The sequence below is a fragment of the Delphinapterus leucas genome, chromosome 11 (assembly GCF_059928025.1).
Source record: "Delphinapterus leucas isolate spDelLeu-1000000601 "Yukka" chromosome 11, BTC_Dleu_Yukka2, whole genome shotgun sequence".
Taxonomy (NCBI): Eukaryota; Metazoa; Chordata; class Mammalia; order Artiodactyla; family Monodontidae; genus Delphinapterus; species Delphinapterus leucas.
The window spans coordinates 102,578,106-102,604,062 of NC_143139.1; the positions used below are offsets into that span (position 1 = coordinate 102,578,106).

The 25,957-nt window shown below is 45.3% G+C and overlaps 1 protein-coding gene and 1 pseudogene across 10 annotated transcripts; both read right to left on the reverse strand.

Annotated features, from left to right (window-relative positions):
• Positions 1-3,514: 3,514 nt before the first annotated feature.
• On the reverse strand, positions 3,515-4,638 carry LOC111186202 (glucose 1,6-bisphosphate synthase pseudogene; annotated as a pseudogene).
• A 5,099-nt stretch (positions 4,639-9,737) lies between these two features.
• On the reverse strand, positions 9,738-24,531 carry RABL2B (RAB, member of RAS oncogene family like 2B). Of its 10 annotated transcripts, none has more exons than XM_089921560.1 (9): positions 24,376-24,531; positions 22,545-22,706; positions 15,289-15,318; positions 14,039-14,118; positions 13,319-13,425; positions 11,038-11,149; positions 10,599-10,726; positions 10,115-10,198; positions 9,738-9,930 (listed from the first exon to the last, which is right to left on the reverse strand). In XM_089921560.1, the coding sequence occupies exons 2-9, from the start codon at positions 22,649-22,651 to the stop codon at positions 9,850-9,852; spliced, it is 729 nt and encodes a 242-aa protein (XP_089777686.1). In that variant the 5' UTR covers positions 22,652-22,706; positions 24,376-24,531; the 3' UTR covers positions 9,738-9,849. The 10 variants fall into 10 exon arrangements, with proteins under 10 accessions (XP_089777686.1, XP_089777687.1, XP_089777685.1 ...); XM_089921561.1 differs by lacking the exon at positions 24,376-24,531 and adding an exon at positions 23,690-24,343; XM_089921559.1 differs by lacking the exon at positions 24,376-24,531 and adding an exon at positions 22,853-24,343.
• Between the last annotated feature and the right edge of the window lie 1,426 nt (positions 24,532-25,957).

Below are 25,957 nucleotides of genomic sequence, written 5' to 3' on the forward strand. Positions count from 1 at the left end.
TGCAGAATCAACCAAAAATGACCTTCCATAAAATTTTTTCCACATTAAAAATGATAAATGGTTCTTATATGATCAGAAATTTTGTTCAGGTCAGAAAAATGTTACAGTAAACTGGAGTTTTAGTGTTCCATAACACCTAAAATCTGTTTGTTTTATTTCTTAGTAACATTAGCATAAATCTACTTACAAAAATATAATTCAAAAGTTAGACTTCTAAATAAATTCCAGCTCCTTTCTCAGCTCTGATTTTTTTCTTTACTTAAATCAGCAAATCCATTTAACATAGAGGTGAAGCACCTAAATAGTTCAAAAGATTTTTCTCTAGCTGCCTAAAAATGAACTGATTAAATCATATTCAATGCAGGAACATCATTTCAGTTCACACCGGACCCTGAGAAGGTTCCAAGAAATGCGACAAGAACAAAGCCACCAGGAGTGTCCCCTATTGTTTTATGTTCAGTAAACATCGGGATTTTAAAAATATACAATAAATGTATACTGCACCAAGAGTATCAACAGAGGTGCTGAAGTCACATATAGAAGTGCGAAATGCCCTGCTTCAGATATTCTAATTTGTAAATAAATACCTATGATGTAACAATAACACGTTTCCACAGTGATCTGGGAACAGTGCCATTTTCTTGCCAATTTAATGGATTAATTTCCTTAACTAACTCTACAATTAAATACATAACACATGCTTCTTTTAAAAATGTGCTATAGGGACTTCCCTGGTGGTCCACTTGTTAAGACTCCACGCTCCTAATGCAGGGGCCTGGGTTTGATCCCTGGTCAGGGAACTAGATCCCGCATGCCGCAACTAAAAAGGTACCGTGTGCCGCAACGAAGATCTTACACCCAGCAACAAAGATCCCATGTGCGGCAACTAAGACCCGGCGCAGCCAAATAAATAAATAAAATGTGCTATACACAATTACAAGACACTGGAACTAAGCTTAATCACACTTTAATCAGTACACTCACTTTTGTTATGTTTTTGTTAAAGGAAGAACAATGTGTTGCTGTGATACTTCTAATGTAATGAGTTTTGTTCAAGATTATGAAAAGTTTGAATAATTTCCCTCCAGACCATTTCATTTCAAATTTATACAGCTTGTTTAGTTATTTGACCAAGCCAGAAGAAAATAAAAGGAAAAAAGACACTCAGCCAGATGAGATAAAGAATGCTAACACGAGGTCCAGGCGCAGCTTGGGTTTTCTGTCCCAAGTGCCAGCGAAAGCAACGACAGACAGGTGTACACCTAAACAGAGTGCCAGGTCAGTCCATTTTTACTGGGCTCAAAATTTTTAATCAGAGTGATGAAATGAAATTCACATTTTGTGGCAAGACAAGAAACAATTAAACGTAAAATTTCTCTCTCCCGGTCTGGGCCTCTTCAAACCCTTTAGTGTGTGCTGTGCATCTGCATTAACCAGACCTCCTTAGGTGAGAACCTTCCTTCCTAATCTTGTAAGGAGCAAAGACGACCCACTACTGCTTCTGTACACGCAGATCTGGATTGTGTAAACTATCAATATGTCATTTGATATATAACACTTTGTCTCAAAAATGTATATAACTGTTCTTTGACCAAAAATGGGCCCAACAGCCCTCAGGGCTTTCTGCAAGACTGTCTCCTGGGTAGTAATACTCAAATTGGCTCAAGTAAAATTTTCCATTCCTTCCTTAGATCAGCTATTGATTAATTGATTAATTAATTGAAGGGCCTCAATGAATTTCTTCAATTCTTCTTTCAGTAAGGCAGCGACACTCTGGTTGGATGATGTGCGCTTCTCTGCATAATACTTTATCTTTGGTTTTGTCTTGCTTGTCTGAAGAATAGCAAAACAGCATTTTGAAAAGCAAGTGTGAAAGTAGCTCTTTTGCCCATTTCTGTTCCCCTCTAAACTTGAAACAACCTAATTAGCCTGTTTATTCTTTTCCTAGATAAAAAGAACTAAGAATAAAGAATTAAGTAAAGAATGACCAGCTCTCTATCCCCAACAACCCCCTCAGCGACCCTGCAGGCAGATCACACGGGCAAGACGGGCGTCAGAAGGGAGAGTCAGCCAGCCTGCACGCAATAGGGAAGGATGCAGAACACAGCCTCCTGCCTCGATGATTCACTGAGATTCTCCCCTCTCTCGCTTTTCCCTTTAAAAACCGTCATGGCCGAGTAGAATCTTTGGATTTGGTCTGGGGATATGAGTCTGCCTTCTCCCCAGATTGCCGGCTTTTCTGATTAAAACATCTTTCCTGTCTACTGACACTTGCCTCTCGATTATTGGCTTTTGAGCGGTGAACAGCTGAACCTGAGTTTGGTAACAAATGTAATCATTTGGTTATTTTTATTCACAGGCAGCATTGATTTCTTTCTTTTTTATAAATTTATTTATTTATCTTTGGCTGCATTGGGTCTTTGTTGCTGTACTTGGGCTTTCTCTAGTTGCGGCGAGCGGGGGTGGGGGGCTACTCTTCGTTGTGGTGCGTGGGCCCCTCATGGCAGTGGTTTCTCTTGTTGTGATGCACGGGCTCTAGGTGTGCAAGCTTCAGTAGTTGTGTCACGTGGGCTCAGTAGTTGTGGTTCACGGGCTCTAGAGCTCATGCTCAGTAGTTGTGGCGCACGGGCTTAGTTGCTCAGTGGCATGTGGAATCTTCCTGGACCAGGGCTTGAACCCGTGTCCGCTGCATTGGCAGGGGGATTCTTAACAACTGCACCACCAGGGAAGTCCAGCATTGACTTCTTATTAGGCTGGCTGCTGTCATATTCACAGGTAATGTCCCATGTATGCAATAAGATGGATATTCTTTCAGAGAATCAAAATTGTGAAGACTTTCAAATATGCATTTGTTGGTAGTCAGATCAAAACACAAGATATATGAAGTTTTTGAAATATGATAATCATATTTTTCACAGACCTTAATCGGTTACTGGCTCAGTGTTATGCTTATGGTTTCCAGTTAAGATAACACCCCAGCCACAACAATGGCTGTACTCACCCCATCTTTATTCAAAATTGAAGTTCCACACAGAAAAGCAATGGACTTTTTAAATGCAATAATGACTTCTTTCCCATTTTCCAGGTCTTTTATCCTACTTCCTAGCCATTTAAAGTCTGGTAATATTTCTTCAAAATAAAAATCCTTCTTTTTTTAAAAAAATAATTTATCTATTTATGTATTTTATTTTCGGCTGCTGTTGGGTCTTCGTTGCTGCACACGGGCTTTCTCTAGTTGTGGCAAGCAGGGGTTACTCTTTGTTGTGGTGTGAGGGCTTCTCATTTTGGTGGCTTCTCTTATTGTAGAGCACGGGCTCTAGGCACGTGAGCTTCAGTAGTTGTGGTACGTGGGCTCAGTAGTTGTGGCTTGTAGGCTCTAGAGCACAGGGTCAGTAGTTGAGGCACACGGGCTTAGTTGCTCCATGGCATGTGGGATCTTCCTGGAGCAGGGCTCGAACCTGTGTCCCCTGCACTGGCAGGCAGATTCTTAACCACTGCACCACCAGGGAAGTCCCTAAAATCCTTCTTTAAGTGCAACTGGATACAAAATTTTGGAAGAGAGACTGCTGAGGCTAACATATAAACATTATTCACATCAGAATTTCTTGATTTATTTTTCCGGCAATCAAATATCCACCCCCACCCCCCCCACCAAACAAAGTTGCCAACTCATTCCCCGTGAAAACTTTCCATTGACCATCCTCCTGGAGTTCTGCCACAGCCAGCTGGTCTGCACTGGGACCTGTAGATAGCACTATCTGAGAGTTCTCTTTCTCTGCCAGTCTCCAGGAAATTTCCAGCACAGACTCTCCTTCATATTTGGGCATTTAATGGTAGAAAAGTCTGGATCAGGATCTTTTTGTTCTGGTAATGGAATTGGAATCTTAAAACCAAACACGTGCAGAGTCAACTGCACATAGTCATGTCCGACCCCATGAAAAGATATATGTACACATTTCAAGGTGGTCTTTGAGTTTGATTCCCTGTGAAAATCAGTCTTTTTCAGATCTTCCATGTGTCTCCTGTAATGTCCTGCAGAGAGTCTCTCTCCAGTAGGCTGGCATTCACTAAATCATTATTCCAGGAAGCATTCCAGGGTTCCACACAGTCCTCTATGCGTTTTGGACTTTCTTCATCATGAGGAGATGTGACCTAAACACCAGTTTCCCAATAGACCCTTTGTCTGTTCTCTTCCTTGCAGTTGTGAGAGGCAGTAATCATCACACCTCCAACTGCTTTGAGCTCCTGGACTGCATATGATGTAGGAACTTATTTCGGAAAAAGGTACACAGAAACATCTTTAGCCAGCAAGACTGAAATGGTGAGTTTAGGAAGTCTTTGGATGCTGCAGCTGTTAGTTACTTGACCCCAGCTGTCATATACCCAAGACAAAGTTTCTCAACATCTCTCAAGGTATTTGTGCATCTTCTGTGTTGATTGGATTACTGTAAGGACATTAATATAGCAAAACCCTGCCACCAGAGCAGAACCAAGTCCTGCAGCTCCAAAAGTCATCCAGCAACAAAGAAACTCCTTGTTTGTCTCATTCAGTAACAGATTTTCAAATTGTTCTTTTGTTTTGGCATTGTTTACTGGTTTGCAAAGCGTGGCTAAATATAAGAAATCAATCAATGTAATTCACTACATTGATAGAAGTGAGGTGGAAAGACCACACAGTCATCTCAACTAATGCAGGAAGAGCATTAGACAAAATCCAGCAGCCTTTTATAATGAAAGCACTCAGAAAATCAGGAATAGAAGGGAACTTCTACAACATGATAAAGGCCATGTGAAAAATCCATAGCTAACATCACATTCAGTGGTGAAAAACTGAAAAATTTCCCCCTAAGATCAAGAACAAAACAAGGATGGCTGCTTTTACTATTTAATTCAACATAGTACTGGAAATTCCAGTCAGAGGAGTTAGGCAAGAAAAGGAAATACAAGTCACCCACATTGGAAAGGAAGAAGTAAAACCTTTTCAATATGCACATGATATGATTCTATTTATAGAAAAACCCCAAAGTATGCGCAGGAAAACGATTAGAATTAATAAAAGAATTCAGCAAAGTTTCAGGGTACAAGATCAACACACAAAAGTCAGCTGTTTCTATAAACAGCAAGGGATAAATAAAAAAGTAAATAGCATCTAAAAAAATCTGGAAATAAATCTAACCAAGAAGTGAGAGATTCATACGTGAAAAGTACAAACATTGATGAAAGAAGTTAAAGATATAAATAAATGGGAAAAAAAAGGAAAGACATCCAGTGTTCATGAATTGGAAGACTTAATATTGTTAAGATGTCAAAACAATCCTTAGAAAGAAGCTGAAGGACTCATACTTTCCAAGTTCAAAACTGTACTACAAAGCTACAGTAATTGAAATAGTGTGGTATTGGCATAAGGATAGACATCTAGACCAATGGAATAGAATTGAGAGTCCAGAAATAAACTCATACAACTATGACCAATTGATTTTTGACAAAGGTGGCAAGACCATTCAGAGAGAAAAGAATAGTGTTCTTGACAAATATTGCTAGGACAACGGGATATCCACATGCAAAGGTAGGAAGCTGGATCCCTACGTTATACTATATATAAAAATTAACTCAAAATGGATCAATGACTTACATATAAGAGCTAAAACCATAAACCTCTTAAAAGAGAACATAAGGGTAAGTCTTCATGACCTTGGACTTGGCAATGGATTCTTAGATATGACACCAAGAGCATGAGCAATAAAAGAAAAAAAAAGATAAATTGGACTTGATCAAAATTAAATACTTTTCAGGGAATTCCCTTGATGCCCAGTGGTTAGGACTCGGTGCTTTCACTGCCAAGGGCCCGGGTTCGACCCCTGGTTGGGGAACTAAGATCCCGAAAGTCACGAGGCACGGCCAAAAAAAAAAAATAAAATTAAATACTTCTGTTCATTAAGGACGTTATCAAGAAAGTGTAAATACAACCTGTAGAATGGGAAAAATATTTGTAAAAGTCATAAATAAGAATTTAATATCCAGAATATGTAAAGAATTCTTATAACTCAACAGCAAAAAGTCAAACAACTCAATTTAAAAATAAGCAAAATAGGGGCTTCCCTGGTGGTGCAGTGGTTGAGAGTCCGCCTGCCAATGCAGGGGACACGGGTTCGTGCCCCGGTCCGGGAAGATCCCACATGCCACGTAGCGGCTGGGCCCGTGAGCCATGGCCGCTGGGCCTGCGCGTCCGGAGCCTGTGCTCCGCAACGGGAGAGGCCACAACAGTGAGAGGCCCGCGTACCGGGAAAAAAAAAAAAAAGCAAAATACTTGAATAATTGTTTCTCCAAATAAATACTACAAATGAAGGGGAAATGTATCTCAAAACCACAGTGAAGTACCACGTCATAACTACTAAGATAGCTTATCTTTAAAAATGGAAAATAACAAGTGCTAGCAAGGATGTGGGAAATTGGAACTCTTGTACATTGCTTGTAGGACAGCAATGTAAAATGGTGGTTCCACTGTGGAAAACACATTGGCAATTCCTCAAAAGTTTACACATAAAATTACTATATGATCTTTTTTTTAAAAAATAAATTTGTTTTTGGCTGTGTTGAAAGCTGCGCGCAGGCTTTCTCTAGTTGTGGCGAGCGGGAGCTACTCTGCATTGGGGTGCGTGGGCTTCTCATTGTGGTGGCTTCTCTTGTTGCGGAGCACAGGCTCTAGGCACACGGGCTCAGTAGTTGTGCCTCGCAGGCTCTAGAGCACAGGCTCAGTAGTTGTGGCACATGGGCTTAGTTGCTCCGTGGCATGCAGGATCTTCCCGGACCAGGGATGGAATCCGTGTCCCCTGCACTGGCAGGAGGATTCTTAACCACTGCGCCACCAGGAAAGTCCCACTATATGATCTTGTAATTCCACTCCTAGATCACTGTGCTATGCCCTCCTCCCCCACCCCCCAATTTAATTGTTGAAGCCCTTACCCTCATGTGATTGTATTTGGAGACATGGTCTTCAGGAAGTAATTAAGGTTAAATGAGGTCATAAGGGTGGGGCCCTAATTAGGATGTCATTATGGGGGTCACAGGATATAGTCTTTTTAAAAAAACTATTTTTTGGCTGCGTTGAGTCTTTGTTGCTGAGCGGGGGCTACTCTTTGTTGCGGTGCGCGGGTTTCTCACTGCGTTGGCTTCTCGTTGCGGGGCACAGGCTCTAGAGCACAGGCTCAGTAGTTGCTCCGTGGCACGTGGGATCTTCCTGGACCCGGGCTCAAACCCGGGCCCCGGCACTGGCAAGCGGATTCTTAACCACTGCGCCACCAGGTAAGTCCCAGGACACAGTCTTTTAAGAGGAATCTACCTGAACACAAAGAGGTCATGTGGGCACACAGTGAGATGGCAGCTGCCTACAAGCCAAAAGAGGCTTCAGAATGAAACCTACCTTGCCAGCACCTTGATCTTAGACTTCCCGGCCTCCAGAACTGTGAGAAATAAATACCTGTTGTAAGCCACCCAGTCAGTGGTCTGTTACAGCAGCCTGAGCAGACTCTGACACCCAAAAGAGTTGAAAACTGCTCATATAAGCACATGTATAAGCATGTTCACAGCAGCACTATTCGCAATAGCTGAAAGATGGATCCAAACATCCATCAATGGATGAACGGATAGACAACTTGTGTTATTTAATACAATGGAACATTATTTAGCCATAGAGAGGAATGAAGTACATGATATATGCGTGAATCTTGAAAACATGCTGAGTGAAAGACACAAAAGGTCACATATCGTTTTATTTCATTTATATGAAATATCCAGAGTAGATAAATCCATAGAGACAGAAAGAACGTGGATCAGTGTTTCAAAGGGGCTGAGGGGAGGGAGTGTTGGAGAAACTACTTAACAAGTAAGGGGTTTTACTTCAGAGCGATGGAGATGTTTTAGAACTAGATAGAGGTGACAGTTGCACAACACTGTAACTGTACTAAATGGCACTGCATTGTGTACTTTATGTTCTGTAATTTCACCTCAATGAATTATTTAAAAAAGACGCAGGGGTGGTGTTCCTGTATGTCAGGATGACATACTGCTTTAAGAAGCAGGTGGATTTGAGCAATGTATGGGTAGGTGGCCATGGATATTGCTGGCACCCTGCCTGAGCACTTATCCCCTACCTACTTTGAGTGTTGAAACTCACAGCCGCCCTTTCCCCAGGGAACTGTCCTTGCTAAAACAGGAGCCCTTTTGCCCTGGACACTACGAGTCACCCCTTCCACCTCCTCCTCACACACTTGGCCAACGGGCACAAAAAGGGCCCTGGTCTCAAAGTGGGACCGTCCTTGTAGGGCAGTTTGTCCTCCAGAGCTTCCCTAGGAAGGGGGAGACTGAAGCTGGTCCCCAGCAGAGACGGAAAACTGCCACAATGAGTCATCTGAACAAGAGTTGCCTTCTCAGGCTTTGCTTCCAGGGAACCTGATGCAAAATGGTTACGTAAAGCCAATACTGATGGTGAATTATATGGTTTTTGAATTATATCTCAGTGAAGCCATTATATTTAAAAAACACTTATTAATCATTTATAATAACTAAAGGGTTGTTTCTGTTGTTGTTTTTAAAGGTACATCTCACCAGGGTAACGCATTCCTGAAATTTCCTGGTCGGGTTAAATCTGTGAAGTGAAATTGTAAGCATCAGTAATCTAAGGGGTAAAAATGCTTGTTCTTGACTCCCAAACAAATACCCATTCTTTTAAAAACACTAAATTCCACAGAAATGGTCTCTGTGACAATAAATCTAGAGATAACATGACAGGTCACGGCAGACTCCCCTTACTAACGTGGCCGATGATCCGCTCGTTCTCTTGTGACTCTTTGCTCAGAGAAATCCATGCCCACAAAGCATGCACATCTATTCAACGTAAATAAAAATAAATTTTAAAAATGGAAATGATGTACAAGATGATCATAAAAGCATCCTAGTGAACCACAAGTCCTGCAGATAAATGGAAAAGGCAGCATGAGAGTTCTCAGCAGCCCTTGCCACCCAAGGAGGTACAATGTCCACACTAATCCTCAAGAAAAATGAAGGAAATCCTCCCTTGTTGAAATAGGAGTTTTAAAGGAAGCTTTCCGAAAGTCAATTTTTTACAAAGCAAACAGGTGTGCCTTGTGGTGTGGCTGTATTGACCCTCGATGTTTACAACTACGATGTTTGTGTATTACTAAGTATGGCCAGACCAGTCGCCTGCTTTCACATGATGTTAACAACAAACTTGGGCCTGTGATCTTGGCCTCGCTGTTCATCAATGTACTGGCTGTACCTAGAAGAACTCTGGAAAAACTTACGGAATGAACAGCTCTCTGCTCAAAACCATTTTCTTAAAATGGTTGGTTTCGTTGGGAGACTAGAGGAAAAAGGATAGTCAGGAATTAGAAATCATTCCCTTGGTAGAAATGCAACGGATAGGCCCTGAGGTCAGTTCTGGGAGGGGGAAAAAAAACGCCTAAATTTCCTTTTATTTAAGAGACACACACAGAATGTTCCCCGATTTTCTTCACCGTCCCACATAACCTGGAGGGTCCATCCTTAATTCTGCCTCAGGGTCTGGTGTGGACCCCTTACACCTGTTGATGGCACTTGCTGGTGTTGACCCCTTCCCTGCCCGACTACAGGGGAGGGAACAATTGTGAAGGGTCAGGTCTCACGGGCCATGGCAGTGGGGGAGCAAATGGGATGGTTGGGTCTGTAGGAGGCATAGCAGGGGATGGCCTGGAAGAATGTCTCACGTGAGAGCTGAAGGACTGCCGAAGGGAGGGGTATTCTGAACTCCCCCCCTCCCCAAGTCGGCCGTGGAGAGAGGCATCCTTCTGTGGCTCAGGAGGGAGATGGGCTCTCGACGCGGCCACGCTGCTCTTTGCCCAGCATATCCTCCTCCTTCTGCTCCAAGCTGATGCTCTGTGAACAAGGTTGCAGGTGAGGCCTGGCCTTGCATTTGCCCAACTGTAGCTCTGACACCTCTAGGGGCAGTGCCCTCGACGAGCACGTGTGGCCTGCAAAGTCGGTCTGTTGGGTTACGCTCTGCACCCCTATGAAGGGAAGCCGCTTCCTCTACGCCACCTGACATCCGGGCCTGACCTACCTCAAGCTCCTGCAAAACCTCATCCATGAAGTCCCGGGAGTTCTGTTTGTAAGACACAGCTAATCGAATTGCATCGCTGAAGAGCTGGAGGTAAGGTGAAGGTGGTGGGAAGGAAAACAAGGCCGTGGGGCCAGTGGCCTGGACTCTGCCTGCCCTCTACCCACTGGCCCCATTCCCATCATATGTCCACACAGTACTCCACCCTAAAATCAGCAAGGTCACTCCTCAATTCACCTTTTCCTTGTCACCCTGACCCCATGCATGGTCAACGTACATTTTCTTCACCAAGCCCAACCCACCACCGCCCCTGCTGTCAATGCTCACACGACCCCTTCCTGTCACCACATGCTCAGCACAGCCCCCAAAACAGTGCCCGTCCTCTCCACCAGCCCTGCAGCCAGCCCTTCTCTCCATCGCTTCCCTGGTAACTTCAGCACCAGGCCTTCCCCGGCCTTACGAGACTGTCTCTGCAGTCTCCCATTACCTTCACAACGTTGGTACCATCAGCAGCTGAGACAAAGTACAGGGGCAGGGAGAACTTCCTGGCAAAACTGAAGCTTTTTTGGGTCATCTTTATGTCTGCTGTAGAGAGAAGGTAGGACATGGGCCTGTCTACAAAGGCAAAGGGAGAGAATTTTGCAGGGTGGGTCACTGGAGGTCCCCATTCTAGGAAGAGGGATGAGCAGGGACAACCAGGGGACGTGTCTTAGAAAGAGTTCACTTCACTGGGATCTGTGTCTCGAGAAGGCAGGTTGGCTCACTTGGATCCTTACTGGGAGGGCAGTGATGGCAAGAAACCAAGGGCTGTGTGTCGGGAAAAAGAATGGACCATTGACGGTTCGCTGGCCCAGGAAAGGAAGAGGAAACGTGTGATGGTGGGTCCCCCCATGAATTGCTGGCACCCAGATGTAGGGTGGCCTCACCATCGATTTTATTGGCCACCACAATGCATGGAATCTCTGGCCTGAACTCCCGAAGCTCTGTATACCAGGTGCTCAGGTTCTTGTAGGTGATTTTCCTCTGCACATCAAATACCTGCAATTAGCAGAGGAAAGAAGACAGCCCAAGTGCATCAGTGTCTCTGCATGCCACCCCCAGGTGACACACACACAAGCAGGCAAACACGGGCTTGGCAACTCGGACCACGCACCACTCTGAGCGGACTCCCCTCTAACCACAAGGGCTATGCCTTGCCCACCCTTCTCACCCTCTAGAACCTTCATCTTGTCACCTTATTTACCTATTTTAACCAGATTTTATCATTTTACTTATTGATAAGTCCGTTACAAATGGTAAGCTTTTTGTTTTTTTCGTAGTCTAACTACTGCTTAAACTTTGTTTAAAAACTCCTTTATAATGGGACTTCCCTGCTGGTCCAGTGGTTAAGACTCCACACTTCCCATGCAGGGAGCGTGGGTTCCATCCCTGGTTGGGGAACCAAGATCCCACATGCCACGCGTGGGGTGGCCAAAAAAACCCAAAACACCTCCTCTATGATAATCTTAAATGTTTCTAGAATTTCCTTTCAGTTATTTTGATTTACTTTTAATTATAAACTTTTAATTTTGTATTTTAGACTTTGTAGAAGTACTTTTGTCTTTTATTATTTTGTAGCTTATCATAATTTTATTAACTTTCTATAATTTATAGTTTTTACCTATTGAAAAGTACCCGCAAGAAGAATGAGCACTGTGACTGGCTCTAGGGCGGGGAGGACAGAAGCCCTAAGATGCTTCAAGTTGCTGCTACAGGGATCCTTCAAGCCCCTCGCAGGAGCTCCTCAAAGGCCAGCTTTCTGTTGCCCAGACACCCTCCAGAAGAGACTCACATGTCCAAACTGCCCCAGCACAACAGTGGATTGAGATGCACAACCCTGTAACCTGCTGGAATGGCAGATCTTACTTCTAAACAACCCAGCCCTTCATGGGAGTAACCATGTCCAGGGCCAGGGATTCCCCCTGCATGGCAGTGGGCTCTGGTCAGCAGCTGTCACACCTGAGGCAGCAGGAGGTCCACCTGAGAGGCTCTTCTATGGTACTCTCCAGGCCCAATTTCAATAAATGACTACTCTGTCTTGAATTCCCAATAAACACTTCTTTTAAAATACGCTTGTAATGAAACTTCCGGAATCTGCTTCACACCTCCCATGGCTGCCTTCCATGGTGACTGTTAGTCACACTTTGTCCAGGTCTGGTTTCCTGAGCTTCCTTTCCTTGTTTTGAGAGCTGAGGAGCTGGTTAGGCTGAGAAGCATACCCTTTGGGGTTTCAAGGTGGAGGGTGGAACCCCAGCTCCCTCTGGGACTATCAGGTCCCCATGTGGTCACGAGAGGCTGAGCGCTTTCTACCGGCAAGGCCCCCTACAGCAGGCTGGGGCTGGTGGTAGGCACCTGCACATACAGGTATGCAGGGAGGCTGGCAGGACGAACACCCCAGGTCTCAGAAGAGGGCCCAAAAGGAGCTAGTGGAGATGTGTCAGAGGCAAGAGGTCACAACTGCTGGCACTAGTCTGCCCCCATTTGCCTTACCCTGTTACCCTCTTTTGTTTTGTCCCATTATAGGTACTAGCATTAAATTTTGGAAAATTTCAAGAGATCTTGTGCTTAAGGGACAGAAGAGCCTGAGAAAGGAGCCAGTGAGTTTGTGGGCAGGAGGTCCTAAAGGACACAGGTTTACAGTTCCTCTCTCTATTCGTGGCCCTTGCCATAGCTGAGTGTCAGGCTCTCCTGCGGCACTTGTCACCCACTGGCTACTGGGCTGGACCTCTGAGGGCTGTGCTCTAGACAGCAAAGTGAGAGGCTGAGACGGAGGAGGGGGCCATTTTGGAGGGGAAAGCTCCCTGGGAACCAGAGCCTGCTCAGCCCCAGCATCTGCCCCTAGAGAGCAGCGGATGACGGAGGCCTCCATCAGGGAGGGACTGTGTTGGACTCTTAGATGCTCTGCCTGATGATGAGGCCCTGAACTTGCTCCTCCCGCTGGAATGGTGGCTCCACACATCCCCCCACCCCCCACCCCTGGAAGAGAAGCTGGCTCTGGCGTGTTCTCACTCCGAACCTCTGGGAAGCACATGCAGTCTGAAGCCTGCACTCATCCTTCCCTCCAGCACCCAGCCCTGGTGAGGAGGGCTCAGTCCTGCTGGGCCCTTCATCCCTTCACCCCTCAGGCCAGACTTGCCCAGAGCCTTTGCCCTCCAGTTGGTTTCATACCATGATGCAGGCGTGGGCCTTGTGGTAGTAGGAGGCGTGCATGCTCTGGAACCGCTCTTGGCCTGCTGTGTCCCAAAAGTCTGCAATGTGAACACAGCTCTGACTGCCTGATGGGGGATGAAGGGCAGAGAGCCCCAGACGCTGAGCATCTCTGTGCGGTGTCTGTGTTCGGAAACACAGGCACCCGTGGGAGGATGGGGAGCAACGGAGACCACACAGCTCGCGGGTGTGTTGTCAGGATGTAACGCACCTGGGCGTGCGTGGGGGCGGGTGAGAGGGAGACCCAGGGCCAGGAGGAAGGAGAGTACAGACAGGGAGCCCCAAGAGGGAGAGGGTCAGTGACCTCCTTCCCCCACCTATAAGATGCAGGACGCTCCAAGGTCACAACTAGGTCCAATTCCCATGTGTGCTGATCACAGAGGGTGGACACAGTCAGGCCGGATGTGTGGCCTGGCCAAGGGGAAGGTTGTGACCACATTTAAAGCCAAACCCTTTGTGGCAGATGACACTCAGACCAACCCTGTTATTTCTTTACACTGGCTGAAGAGCACCGGAACAGAACCCCGCGTGCTTCCTCCCACCCTCCCTGGCTTCCGGGCTCTCTGGGTTGTACCTATCACCCTTCATCCATGCCTGGGGTCTCACTTCCCCCTGCTTGATTCTCTCCCCCACTACTTCTCCCTCCTGAGAGGTGGTGTGGCTCGGCACTGTGCTGCTCACCCACAAGGACGGTCTTGCCGTCCACCGTGGCCGTGTGCTTGTACAGGGTCAGGGCGTGTGTGGACAGCTGCCGGGGCTGACTGCACTTACGTTAAGGGGCAAAGATGAATGAAAAGAGACGTAAGCAAGGTGCTGGGGGGCGGCTGCTGGGGGGATGGAATGGGCTCTCTCTCTCCTTCTTTAAGAAGTTATTTAGATTTTAAATTGAATGAGTGTTGCAGACAGAGGATCAACTTCAAATATCACAGGCACAAGCTCCATGGAAAGGTGACGGGTGGGAGAGGTTGGGATTATGTCCTGGCCACCTAAGTCCAAGGGAAAACATGGAATGGAATTTTACAGAGCAGCTGTTTGAAACAGCATCACGTAGTTGGCCAATGAGACTGTGGGGATGCCCCAGCTCCCCATGGATGGGGCTCTTGCAGGCCAGAGAGGAAACCCAGCCATAAGAAGCAACATGACAGTTCCAGGGAAAAAAAGTCTTCATAAGCCAGACAGCTGACAAACTGTTTATGAACTGTAGTTTGCTTTTTGCAACCGTATCAAAAAGCTTGGGGAATAACATTTCCTGAAGCTGCAAGATGCTGTGTGGTTTAACCATCAGAGCTGGGGTGATGCAGGTGGGCGGGTGCAAAGGAGAACTTGGTAGAAGGTGAAGTAAGATACACTTCGAGTCTACCACGGGGGGGCTGGGGCCCCGCGCAGGGAGCAGGGGGCTCTGGGGCTCTTCTCACCCTCAGTTCTCAACGGACTCACTCGGGAAGCTTTTAAAAGCCATCCCAATTGTCTCATTCCAAACCTGCACAATGCAACGATTCACGGAGGGAGGGTGGGGCTGGCGGTTCCTATTTTACAAAGTTGACTCATACCAGAGAATGTTTAAACATTAGAGAGCCCAAGCTCTGAGGTCAGAGATGTTAAGTGACTTGCCCAGCGCCAGAGCTACTAAGAAGGAAGAGGTGGGGTGTGAGTCCAGGCATTTGACGAGGTACTTACTGTTAGCCATTCCACTGCTTTCCTAATAGAAAGCAGATCCAAATGTGAGTAAGCCTGAAAATATGCAGCACCAACTACATGTGATGCCACGTGGGTCAGCTGGTGAGAAGCCAGCATGAAACGAAACCTGCGAATTTACTCACTTATCCCTCCTCCCTGGACCGCTGGAGCAAAGGGGTGGGCAGTGGGGCTGAGCTGGCCTGAGGGTGGAAAGGGCCACAGGAACAAGGAGCATTTCAAAACTTGAAGGATACAATCCATCCATGAGAAATCTCTCCATAAGTCTGTAAGGAGAATGTGCAAGTGGTCAGGTGCATCCCTCAACGCTCCTGCCTGCCCCTGTTGCACCACCCAAGGGTTGAAAACTTGGAAGCCAGCTGTGGCTTCCCCACTCCCACTCCTTCCACAGCTACACAGTTTCCTTTCAAGGACAATGCCCAGGAACCACCCACCCACCCTCTTTCTGACTCCCCTTAAGTTCCTGACACCCTTCGGCTATAACGCTGACCCAGCATCCACAGATGCTTTCCCTGTGGGCAGGGACCCCAGCTTCCTCCTTTTAGGGAATAAACAAACTGTGGTACATCCATAATATGGACTACTACTCAGCAATAGCAAGGGAAAAATTACTGATATACCCAACAATTTGAACAAATCTTAAGGGTATCATGCTGAGTGAAAAAGGTCACACGTTGTATAATTCCTTTTATACAATGTTGCCAGGATGACACAATTATAGAGATGGAGAATATTAGTGGCTACAGGGGTTAATAGGGGTGGTAGGAGGTGAAGTGGGGTGGGTGTGACTATAAATGGACAGCAGGACCGAGGCCTCTGCAGTGATGGAATAGTTTTGTATCTTGAGTCCAGTGATGCTTACACAAATCTACACATGTGACAAAATGACACAGAATTATACATATGCATTGAACTAATGCCAGTTTCCTGAATTTGATCTTGTACTACAGTTATGTAAGATATAACCACTGGGGAAACTGGGTGAAGGGTACACAGGCCCTCTCTGTATTCTCTTTGCAACATCCTGTAAATCTGTTATTTCAAAATGAAAAGTTAAGAAATAAACAAAACAAAACAAAACACAGACTGGGAGAAGCTACGTGCAATGCCAATCACTGACAAAGAATTAATATACAGAGATTATGAACGGCTCTGATACGTGAATAAGAGAACACACACACAACCTGGGTCCTAAGAATATGAACAGGCAATTCAGAAGAATGGCTAAAAAACATATGAAAAGATGCTCAATCTTGAATGATTTTAATGTAAATTAATGATTTTCATGCAAATTAAAATAAAATGAAGTAGCACACACATCCTTCAGATTAACAAAGTTGAAAAAGTCGTATGATACCAAATGTTGCACATTTTGTGGAAACTCTTGTACTGTGCCGGTAGGAGTGCGAACTTAATATACTACTACTTTGGAGAGCAACTGGGATAAGTCAAAGTTTGAGCTAATCCTAAAACTGGGCAATTTCACCCCAAGTCTAATAGACTGTGTGCCCAAGATGATAGGCATAAAAATATTCACTGCAGTATTGTGTCTAATACCATAAAAATTGTAATTTCATAACTGTTCTTCAACAGAAGAATGGACAAATATATTTTAGTACAAAAAAATTTAAAATAATTACTAAGTGCTTGCCATTTGCCAGATACTATGCTAGGTGCCATGATATAACATTTAACAAAACAGAGGAAGATTCCTGTCTTCATGGAGCTTACAGTCTAGTGGGTGAAGACAGACAGTAAACACACACTTAAAAAATATATAAGCCACGTGTATGGTCACTGGATTTAGAACAAAAGCATTACTGCAATTCAACGGGGTAAAGGATTGTTTTATCAAGAAATGGTGTGGAAACAACTGGATATCTATGTAGGAAAAAAATGAACATTACTTGAGGACATTACTTAAAATGGTGGAGTATGAAGTTCTATGGGTCACTCCCTCAACTGAAACAACCAATAACTGGAAAAAATGATCAGAATCAACTATTTCAGAACTCTGGAACCTGACTGGACACAATGACCAGTAGAGTGCTGGATAAAAGGAGAGTGCTGGTCTTGTGCAAAAGAACAACACGCACAAACCAGCAATGGTCACCCACTCCTCAGGCCCACTGCAGCTAGGCAGTGACCCGTGTTCCAAATGTCTGGCTTCAGTAGAGATACTTTCCTCAAAAAGTTTGGCCGAGGAGCCGGATCTCAGCTCTCTCAGGCTTCAGAGTCTTCCCCTGCTGGCATCTATTGGAAATGTAAAGGGATAGGAATACTATTCTCTTTGTTTCTTTCCCCTTTTGGAGCCAAATATTTAAGGAAATCTTTATCAGGTCACTGTCTGATCACAGATAATGGAATAGAAATATCAGTGACCACACACAAGAAGGAATATACACTTGGCAAAAATAGTATATGGAAAAGTTACAAGTGGATACTCCAGCTCTAAACAAGCAGAAATCAGCCATACCCGAGGAGTGGGAATATCTGAGTTCCAAAGTCACCACATCAAAATACTCAGAATGTCTAATTATCAACCAGAAAATTACAAAGCATACAACGAAACAGGAAGGTATAGCCTATTCTCATGATAAAAAGAATTTAACAGAAACAATACCTGAAGAAATCCAGATCCTGGAATTACCAGTCAAAGAAGTTAAATCAATTATCTTAAATATGCTCAAAAAACTAAAGAAAACCATGGACAAAGAACTAAAGGAAATTAGAAAGCAACATATAAACAGAATGAGAGTATTAATAAAGAGATAGAAATTATGAAAAGAAACCAAACGGATATTCTGGAGCTGAAAAGTACAATAATTCAAATGAAAAACTCCCTAGACAGTTTCAACAGCATACTTGAGAAGGCAGAAGAAAGGATCAGCAAACTTGAAGATAAGGCAACTGGAATTATCCAGTCTGAGAAGCAGAAAGAAAAACGAGTAAAAATGACCAGTGCCTAAGGAGCCTATCAGACAACATAAATCATCCTAACACATGCATCATAAATACAAGAGGGGTGGGGGCAGAGAGACTAGTTGAAGAAATAATGGCTAAAAACTTCCCAAACCTGATGCAAGATATGAATGTACACACCCAGGAAGCTCAACAAACTCCAAACAGGATAAACTCACAGAGATCCACATTATAGGCAAATTGACAAAACTCAAAGACAAAATCCTCAATAAGATAAACAGCCAACTTCTCATCAGACATCACTGAGATCAGAAGGCAGTGGAATGATATATTTAAAGTCCTGAAAAAAAAATTGTCAAAAAAGAATTCTATGTTCAGCAAACTATCCTTCAAGAATGAAGGAGAAATTAAGACATTCCCAGATAAACATAAGCTGATGTGGCTTATTACCAGTAGACCTGTCCTATAAGAAATGGTACAATAAGTCCTTTAGGTTGAAATGAAAGGACACTAGACAGTAACTTGAAGCCATATGAAGAAATAAAGATCTTCAGTAAAGGTAGCTACACAGGTAAATATAATAACCAGTATTCTTGGGCTTCCCTGGTGGCGCAGTGCTTAAGAATCCACCTGCCAATGCAGGGGACATGGGTTCGAACCCTGGTCCAGGAAGATCCCACATGCTGCAGAGCAACTAAGCCTGTGTGCCACAACTACTGAGCCTGCGCTCTAGAGCCCACGAGCCACAACTACTGAGCCTGTGTATCACAATTACTGAGGCCCACGCACCTAGAGCCCGTGCTCTGCAACAAGAGAAGCCACCGCGATGAGAAGCCCGTGCACCACAACGAAGAGTAGCCCCCATTTGCAGAAACTAGAAGAAAGCCTGCGCGCAGCAACAAAGACCCAACGCAGCCAAAAAAAAAAAAAACCCAAAAACCAGTATTCTCATATTTTTGGTTTGTAACTCCTCTTTTTTCCCATGATTTAAAAGACAAATATGTAAAACTATAATTGTAAATCTATGTTAATGATCACAATGTATAAAGTTGTAATTTGTGACAAAACAATATCAAGGGGAGGGATAGAAATATATAGGAGCAGAGTGTTGGTATACTATTATAACTAAACTGGTATTCAAATAGGCTGCTATAAATTTTAGATATTAATTATAATCTTCAAGGCAACCATTAATAAACAACTAAAGAAATTATACAAGACAGGAAGGGACTCAAAATAGTACACTACAAAAAAATTAAAAAAAAAAAAAGAAAAAGTAATGGAGTACTTGAAGAAAAAAAACTGGAGACATAAAACAAATAGCTAAATGGCAGAAGTAAATCCTTCTTTATCAGTAATAGCTTTAATTATTGATGTTGCAAGTGAGAATAGATAAAACTCTCCAATTAAAAGTGAGAGATTGGCAGAGTAGATTAAAAAAACATGATCCAGGTATGTCCTAACTGTAAGACACTTGCTTTAGATACAAGGTCACAAAGAAGTTGGAAAACAAAAGGATGATAAAGATATTGCATGCAAACAGTATTCAAAAGAGAAATGGGGTGACTATACTACAGTCAGACAAAATAAACTTTTGAGTGACAAATGTTACAAGAGACAAAGAAGGACATTATATATTGATAAAAAGTTCAATCTATCAAAAAGATATAAAAGTTATAAACATATATGCACCGCACAACAGAGTCCCAAAATATATGAAGCTAACACTGACACAATATATGAAGCTAACACTGACACAATATATGAAGCTAACACTGACACAACTAAAGGGAGAAATAGAGAGTTGCACAATAATATATTGAGATTTCAATACCCCACTTTCAATAATGAGTAGAACAATGAAACAGAGGACTTGAACCACACTAACTAGGTCTAACCACCAATTAGACCTGACAGACATACACAGGATACTCCACCCAACAATAGTAGTATACATGTTCTTCTCAAGTGAACATGAGTTAGGCCACAAAAAAAGTCATAATAAAATTTAAAAGACTTAGAACATACAAAGTATCTTTTCAAATAAAATGGAATGAAACTAGAAATTAATAACAGAAGAAAAACAAGAAAATTCACAAAAAGGTGGAAATTAAATCAAATAGGGAAGATTTAGTCAAATTAAATCAATAACATAACTGTACATCTTTAGGTAGTAGACATGAAAGAGCAAACTAAACTCAAAGCTAGCAGAAGGAAGGAAATAATAAAGATTAGAGTGGAGATAAACAAAATACAGAATAGAAAGACAACAGACAAAAATCAGTGTAACCAGAAATTAGTTCTCTGAAAAGATCAACAAAATCAACAAACCTTAGCTAGACTAAGAAAAGAGAGAGGACACAAATGATCAAAATCAGAACTGAAACTGGGGACAGTAACATCAATTTTACAGAAACAAAAAGAATTACAAGAGAATACGATGAACGAACAAGCTGGATAACTGAGATGAAGTGCACAAATTCCTAGAAACACACAAACTACCAAACAGATTCAAGACGAAATAGAAAATCTGAGTAGACCTATACCAAGTAAGGAGATTATATCAGTATTCAAAAATCTCCCATAAGGAAAAGTCCGGGACTGGATGGCTTCACTGGTGAATTCTACCAACCATTTCATGAACAAACACCAATCCTTCTCAAACTCTTCCCAAAAATTGAGGAGGAGGGAACACTTCATAATTCTTTCTATGAGGCCAGTGGTACCCTGATTCCAAAGCCAGACAATGACACTACTAGAAAAGAAACCTACAGGCCAATACTCCTCATGAATTTAGTTGTAAAAATCCTCAAAAAAATCCACTGGCAAACCAAATCATATTAAAAGGATTATACATCATCAAAAGTACCAAGCGAGATTTATTCTCAGAGTATAAGGATGGTTCAACTTAAAAAAATTAATCAAACATATCATATTAATAGAACAAAGGAAAAATCCTACATATTCATCTCAATAAATGCAGAAAAAGCATTTGACAAAAACCAACACCATCTCATGACAAAAACTAGGAATAGAAGGTAATTACCTCTAGGATAAAGGCCATATATGAAAACCCCACAGTTAATACTCAATTGCAAAAGACTGAAAGCTTTCCCTTATAATGAGAAACAAGAGGATGCCTACTTTTGCCACTTCTATTCAACACAGTACTCGCAGTTCTAGCCAGAGCACTGTGATGAGAAAACAGTTATTGTGAGTTGCTTCCTAGACATTTTACAGCATGACAATCCTGCTCACACCTAAAGTCTGGACATTTAAATGAGGACCTGAGTTTAGGATTCCCGCCACAAGTTCCTGCTTTGCTTTTCCCAAGGCACCTTTTAAAATAAACAGACTTGAGGCTAAGAAAAGTTAGTGACCTCTGCCCCAATCAGCAAAGCCCCTAGGGAATTACTGACAGCTACCTGGGTCTAAGGATATGTTAATAACAGATAAAAGTGGAAACCAAGGTGGAACTGGGGCACCTGGGTATAAGACTAAACTAGGCATCTGGTTAGGGGCAAGTTTACCCTCATCCTGCGAAGGCAGAAATGGATGTGTGCCCCACTGGTCCAAGACAGCTGAGAAACAGGCTCACACCCTGTGGAGACAAGCTGCCAGCACTGCAGAGCCTCCCTTCAGGGGGAGTTCCACGCCTGTGCACAGAGGCACTGAAGTCAGTTAAAAGAGTGAGTCAATCTTTACACTGGGACTTCCCTGGTGGCGCAGTGGATGGGAATCTGTCTCCCAATGCAGGGGACACGGGTTCCATCCCTGGTCCAGGAAGATCCCACATGCCGCAGAGCAACTAAGCCCATGCGCCACAACTACTGAGCCTGTGCTCTACAGCCCACGAGCCACAACTACTGAGCCCGTGTGCCACAACTACTGAAGCCCGCGCGCCTAAAGCCCACGCTCCGCAACAAGAGAAGCCACTGCAGTGAGAAGCCCACTCACCTCAACAGAGTAGCCCCCGCTCACTGCAACTAGAGAAAGCCCGCTCGCAGCAACCAAGAGCCAACACAGCCCAAAATAAATAAAAATTAAATCTTTTAAGAAAAAACAATCTTTACGCTGATTATAGTCAGGCATCATTTCTCTCCACTCTTCTCAACTCTGAGTTCTTTCAAGACAGTATCTTCACCACCTTTCTTCGACCTGTCGCTGGTTGTGCCAGTCACACTTCTCACACTTTCCTCTCCCCATTCCCACTGTCTGCATCTTGCAGTCTCTCAGCCCCATACCACACACAGGAATACCCCAGCTCTCACCTCACCAGGACTGCTTCAGTAGTCTCTAGGGTGACCCGTCCCATACTTTCTGCCAGGACTCATAGATAAAGCTCAATTTTCTCAGTCCCGTGACTTGCCCCTGGGGACGCCCTCCTCCCCAAACACACACAGCTGCTGATGTGACGCTCCCTTGTTCCCCCATGCAGACCTGGGCTCCAGCCAAGGCTACTCTCTCACCACTCCCATAGAAGCTATGCTCCTCTATGCCTCTGGAGGATTTTTCTAACAACCCAGACCCACTCTGGGCCAGGCATTTCTTCCCTAATCTCCCAACATACTTGGACTTGCCCACAGCGCTGTCCCCCAGGCAGATGATTTTCACATTGTCATCGGCATCGTATTTCTCTTGGTCCAGCTCACAGGGTTTGGCTCTGTCCCCGGCCATTGGCTCCTGGCTGTAGAAAGGGGATCAGCTCAGGGGAGGGGGGTCTTGTCACCGTCTGGGAAGATCAAGAAGAGGCTGTTGTTAAAGAGATGAGAAGTCCCCTCCACCAAATCCACTTCCTCTTCCTGGACAGGGGAGACAATGAGCTGACAAGAGAGGGGCCCAAGGAAACACTTACATCCTTCTCTATTCACCACTCACCTGGCTAGCACTTGCTGAATCATGGGGCTGTAATCTTGTCCCCACCCAGATCTTCTGAGAGTGGTTTACCCTATGTCATCTCTTTACTTCAGCTATGCTCAGAACCACAACTCCCACTCCCACCTGGAGAGACTATTCTAAAGCCATGTTGAAGCTTTACAAGTTTTACCTACAAGCGTTTTCTCACTTGTAAAGCAGGGACAAAACTCACTGCCCACATCACATGATTGAGTTGAGACACTGTCTGACAAAGAGACAGGGCTCTGTAAGCCTGAATTCTCATCACTGAATGACCGCTCACGCAGCCAAAGAACGCTAACCTGTATTCCTGATCCTCTACCTCATGCTTCTCACTTCCACTTCATTTTCCATCATACTGCCATCAGGAGCTGCCTTTTCCTCTCTCAACCAGGCATTCCCCAGACCCTCTTCTCTAGGGTTATTTCAACCTCTACTAGTTTCAGCTATCTCCTAAATGCTGATGATGCCAAATCTGTATCTCCACAGAGATCGCTTCCCTCAGTGCCAGACTCACGTATGCAATTGCCTACCAGATTTTGAATAGCGAACTATTCCACACAGGCAAAAATAACCTGGGAAACCTAAGCCCTGCCCACCCCAAAGTCGCTCCTCACGTTCTCTGTCTGTACAATACATCACCAGCCACCCAATGCCAACATCGAGGCGTAACAATCTCTAGCTCTATTCCACTATCCTCATGTCCTTAAGCCCAAATATAACTTCACAAACATTACTGGGAATGTGCCGTAGTCCACACTCTGAGTTAACTCGGCACACAAAAATGATGCAACGACAACGCAGCATCAGTGCTCTCACCTACTGAGGGTTCATCACGGGTACATCTTGCACCCGGATAGGAGACACGATGGCAAAGTCTACTGTGGCAAGAGCTATGACAGACGTGCACACAAGGGTGGAAAATACCGACAGGACCCCTGAGTTTCCCTAACTGCAATGCTACTGTTTCTGCTCAGGTAGGGACTCAGCCTTCTTTACATAGGTACCCTCAGCCTCAAAAGCAGTGACTGGGAAGTGGCAGATGCCTGATAAGCATAATGAGGGGCTGTCCCTTCTACCTCCAACCTGTAGCTGGAGCGACCTGTTCGGAAGCCAAACGCGGCCAAACCCGTTCTCAAAGACCTTCAATAGGTGTCGATGTCCTCGCCACCCAGTGGATAAGTTCTCTTTCACTCAAGTAGTTTTCGGGCACCAAACAGGTCTGAGAACCACTTTACCCCCGCAGCCAGGCTGGGCTGCCTTCGCCCCCCCCCCCCCACCGTTGCCAGAACCCACTGTCCCGTTCTTCCCCGCACTGGCCAAGGGCCCGAGGACGGCCCCCACATGCGAGGCCGCCACCCGCGCGACTTCGTCTTCTCGGCCGTTCCCGGGCGAGGGCTGGAGACCAGGAGCGCCGCAGGTCGGTCCGCCCACGGCCAGCCGCCCTCAGGGCCCCGAGTCCCCCTCGAATCCCGCCCCGTCCCGGACCCTGCCCTGTCTCGGACCCCGCGAGTCAGCCCGGGTCCCACCGCGGTTCACTCAGCTTCCAGCGCTGCCCGCGTCCTCGCAGATGCTACGCAACCGCGCAAGGACCCTAGGCGGGCTGCCCGGCCAAAGGCCTGAAGGACCTCGCCGGGGGCTGGCTGGCTAGTCCAGTGCCGGGCGAGAGTACTGCCGGTCAATGAGTACCCGGACCGGGCCGGCCTGGGGCTTCCAATAGCCGGAGTCTGGGGTGGGCTTTGGCCCCGGGGCTGAGCCAGGGTTCAAGCGGCTGTAGGCCTTGGGGAGTGACTGGGCGGCCGCGGGGGGAACGACTGGGGAAGCGTTCCTGAGGCGTGGGGGCGGGGCCTGCGGCGTGTGGGGCGGGGTGTAGGCACGGGGGCAGGGTGCTCAGGTGCGGTGGGTGGACCATAGGTGTGGGGCCGGAGTCTTGTGTGGGAGTTGGTGCCCGAGTGCGGGGGCTTCTTTGGGGGTGATGGAAGGGGCGCAGAGCATCGCTGGGGAAAGTGGAGGGGTGGGGCCTCATGTGTGGGAGGCAGAAGACTAGGTGATTTCTAAAGTTTGTAATTCTCTCTTGGGGCGATTCTGAGCATATTTTTCTTTCTTTTTTTTAAAAAAGTTTATTTTTGGTCTTTGTTGCTGCGCGCGGGCTTTCTCTAGTTGCAGCGAGAGGGGGCTACTCTTCGTTGCGGTGCGCGGGCTTCTCATTGCAGTGGCTTCTCGTTGCGGAGCACGGGCTCTAGGCACACGGGCTTGCGTAGTTGTGGCACGAGGGCTCAGTAGCTGTGGCTCTCGGGTTCTAGAGCGCAGGCTCAGTAGTTGTGGCGCACGGGCTTAGTTGCTCTGCGGCATGTGAGATCTTCCCGGACCAGGGATGGAAACTGTATCCCCTGCATTGGCAGGCGGACCCTTAACCACTGCGCCACTAGGGAAGCCCCATGAGCATATTTTTCTACTGCATTGTTGTTAACCGAGAATTGCGACAGCCACGACTGAGCCAGGTTTATCAGGGAACCTAGTTCTCCCTCCACACAGCTCGGCAGTGAGATGCCGGCTCAGGGGCATTCATTGATTTATTCAAGAAGTACCTGTTGAGGGCAGCTGTGGGCTAAGACAGGCATTCCTCCTGGGGACTGAGGGTACAGCGGAGAGCAACAGAGCTGCCATCTTGGAGCTGAACTTCCAGTGGCTCAGACGTGTAAATCAACTAGCTGTTGTAATAAAATTACAGACAAATCCTCTGAAGAAAGTGCGCAGGACGCCGAGAGAAAGCAACAGGGGAAGTGAGCTGGGCTTCAGCGGGTAATTAGGTGCTAACCTAGGGAAAGGCCCCACTCAAAGGCTGTCTGGCAAAAGAGCCTTTTGGAACGGAATTAGAGTAGTTATTGTATGATTTGTATTCTTTTAAATTTGTTAAGTTGTGTTTCATGGCCCAGAATGTGGTCTATTTTGGTATATGTTCCATGTGAGCTTGAGAAGAATGTGTATTCTGCTGTTGTTGGATGAAGTAGTGTATAGATGTCCATTATATCCAGTTGATTGAAGGTGCTGTTGAGTTCAGCTATGTCCTCACTGATTTTCTGCCTG

Coding starts and splice junctions, on each gene's coding strand:
- RABL2B (XM_089921560.1), bottom strand. CDS start 22,651: ATGGCCGGGGACAGAGCCAAACCCTGTGAGCTGGACCAAGAGAAATAC. Junction 11,150..13,318: donor AGGCCCACGCCTGCATCATG/GTATGAAACCAA, acceptor TGCTAATTGCAG/GTATTTGATGTGCAGAGGAA. Junction 10,199..10,598: donor ATGGTACCAACGTTGTGAAG/GTAATGGGAGAC, acceptor CCTTACCTCCAG/CTCTTCAGCGATGCAATTCG.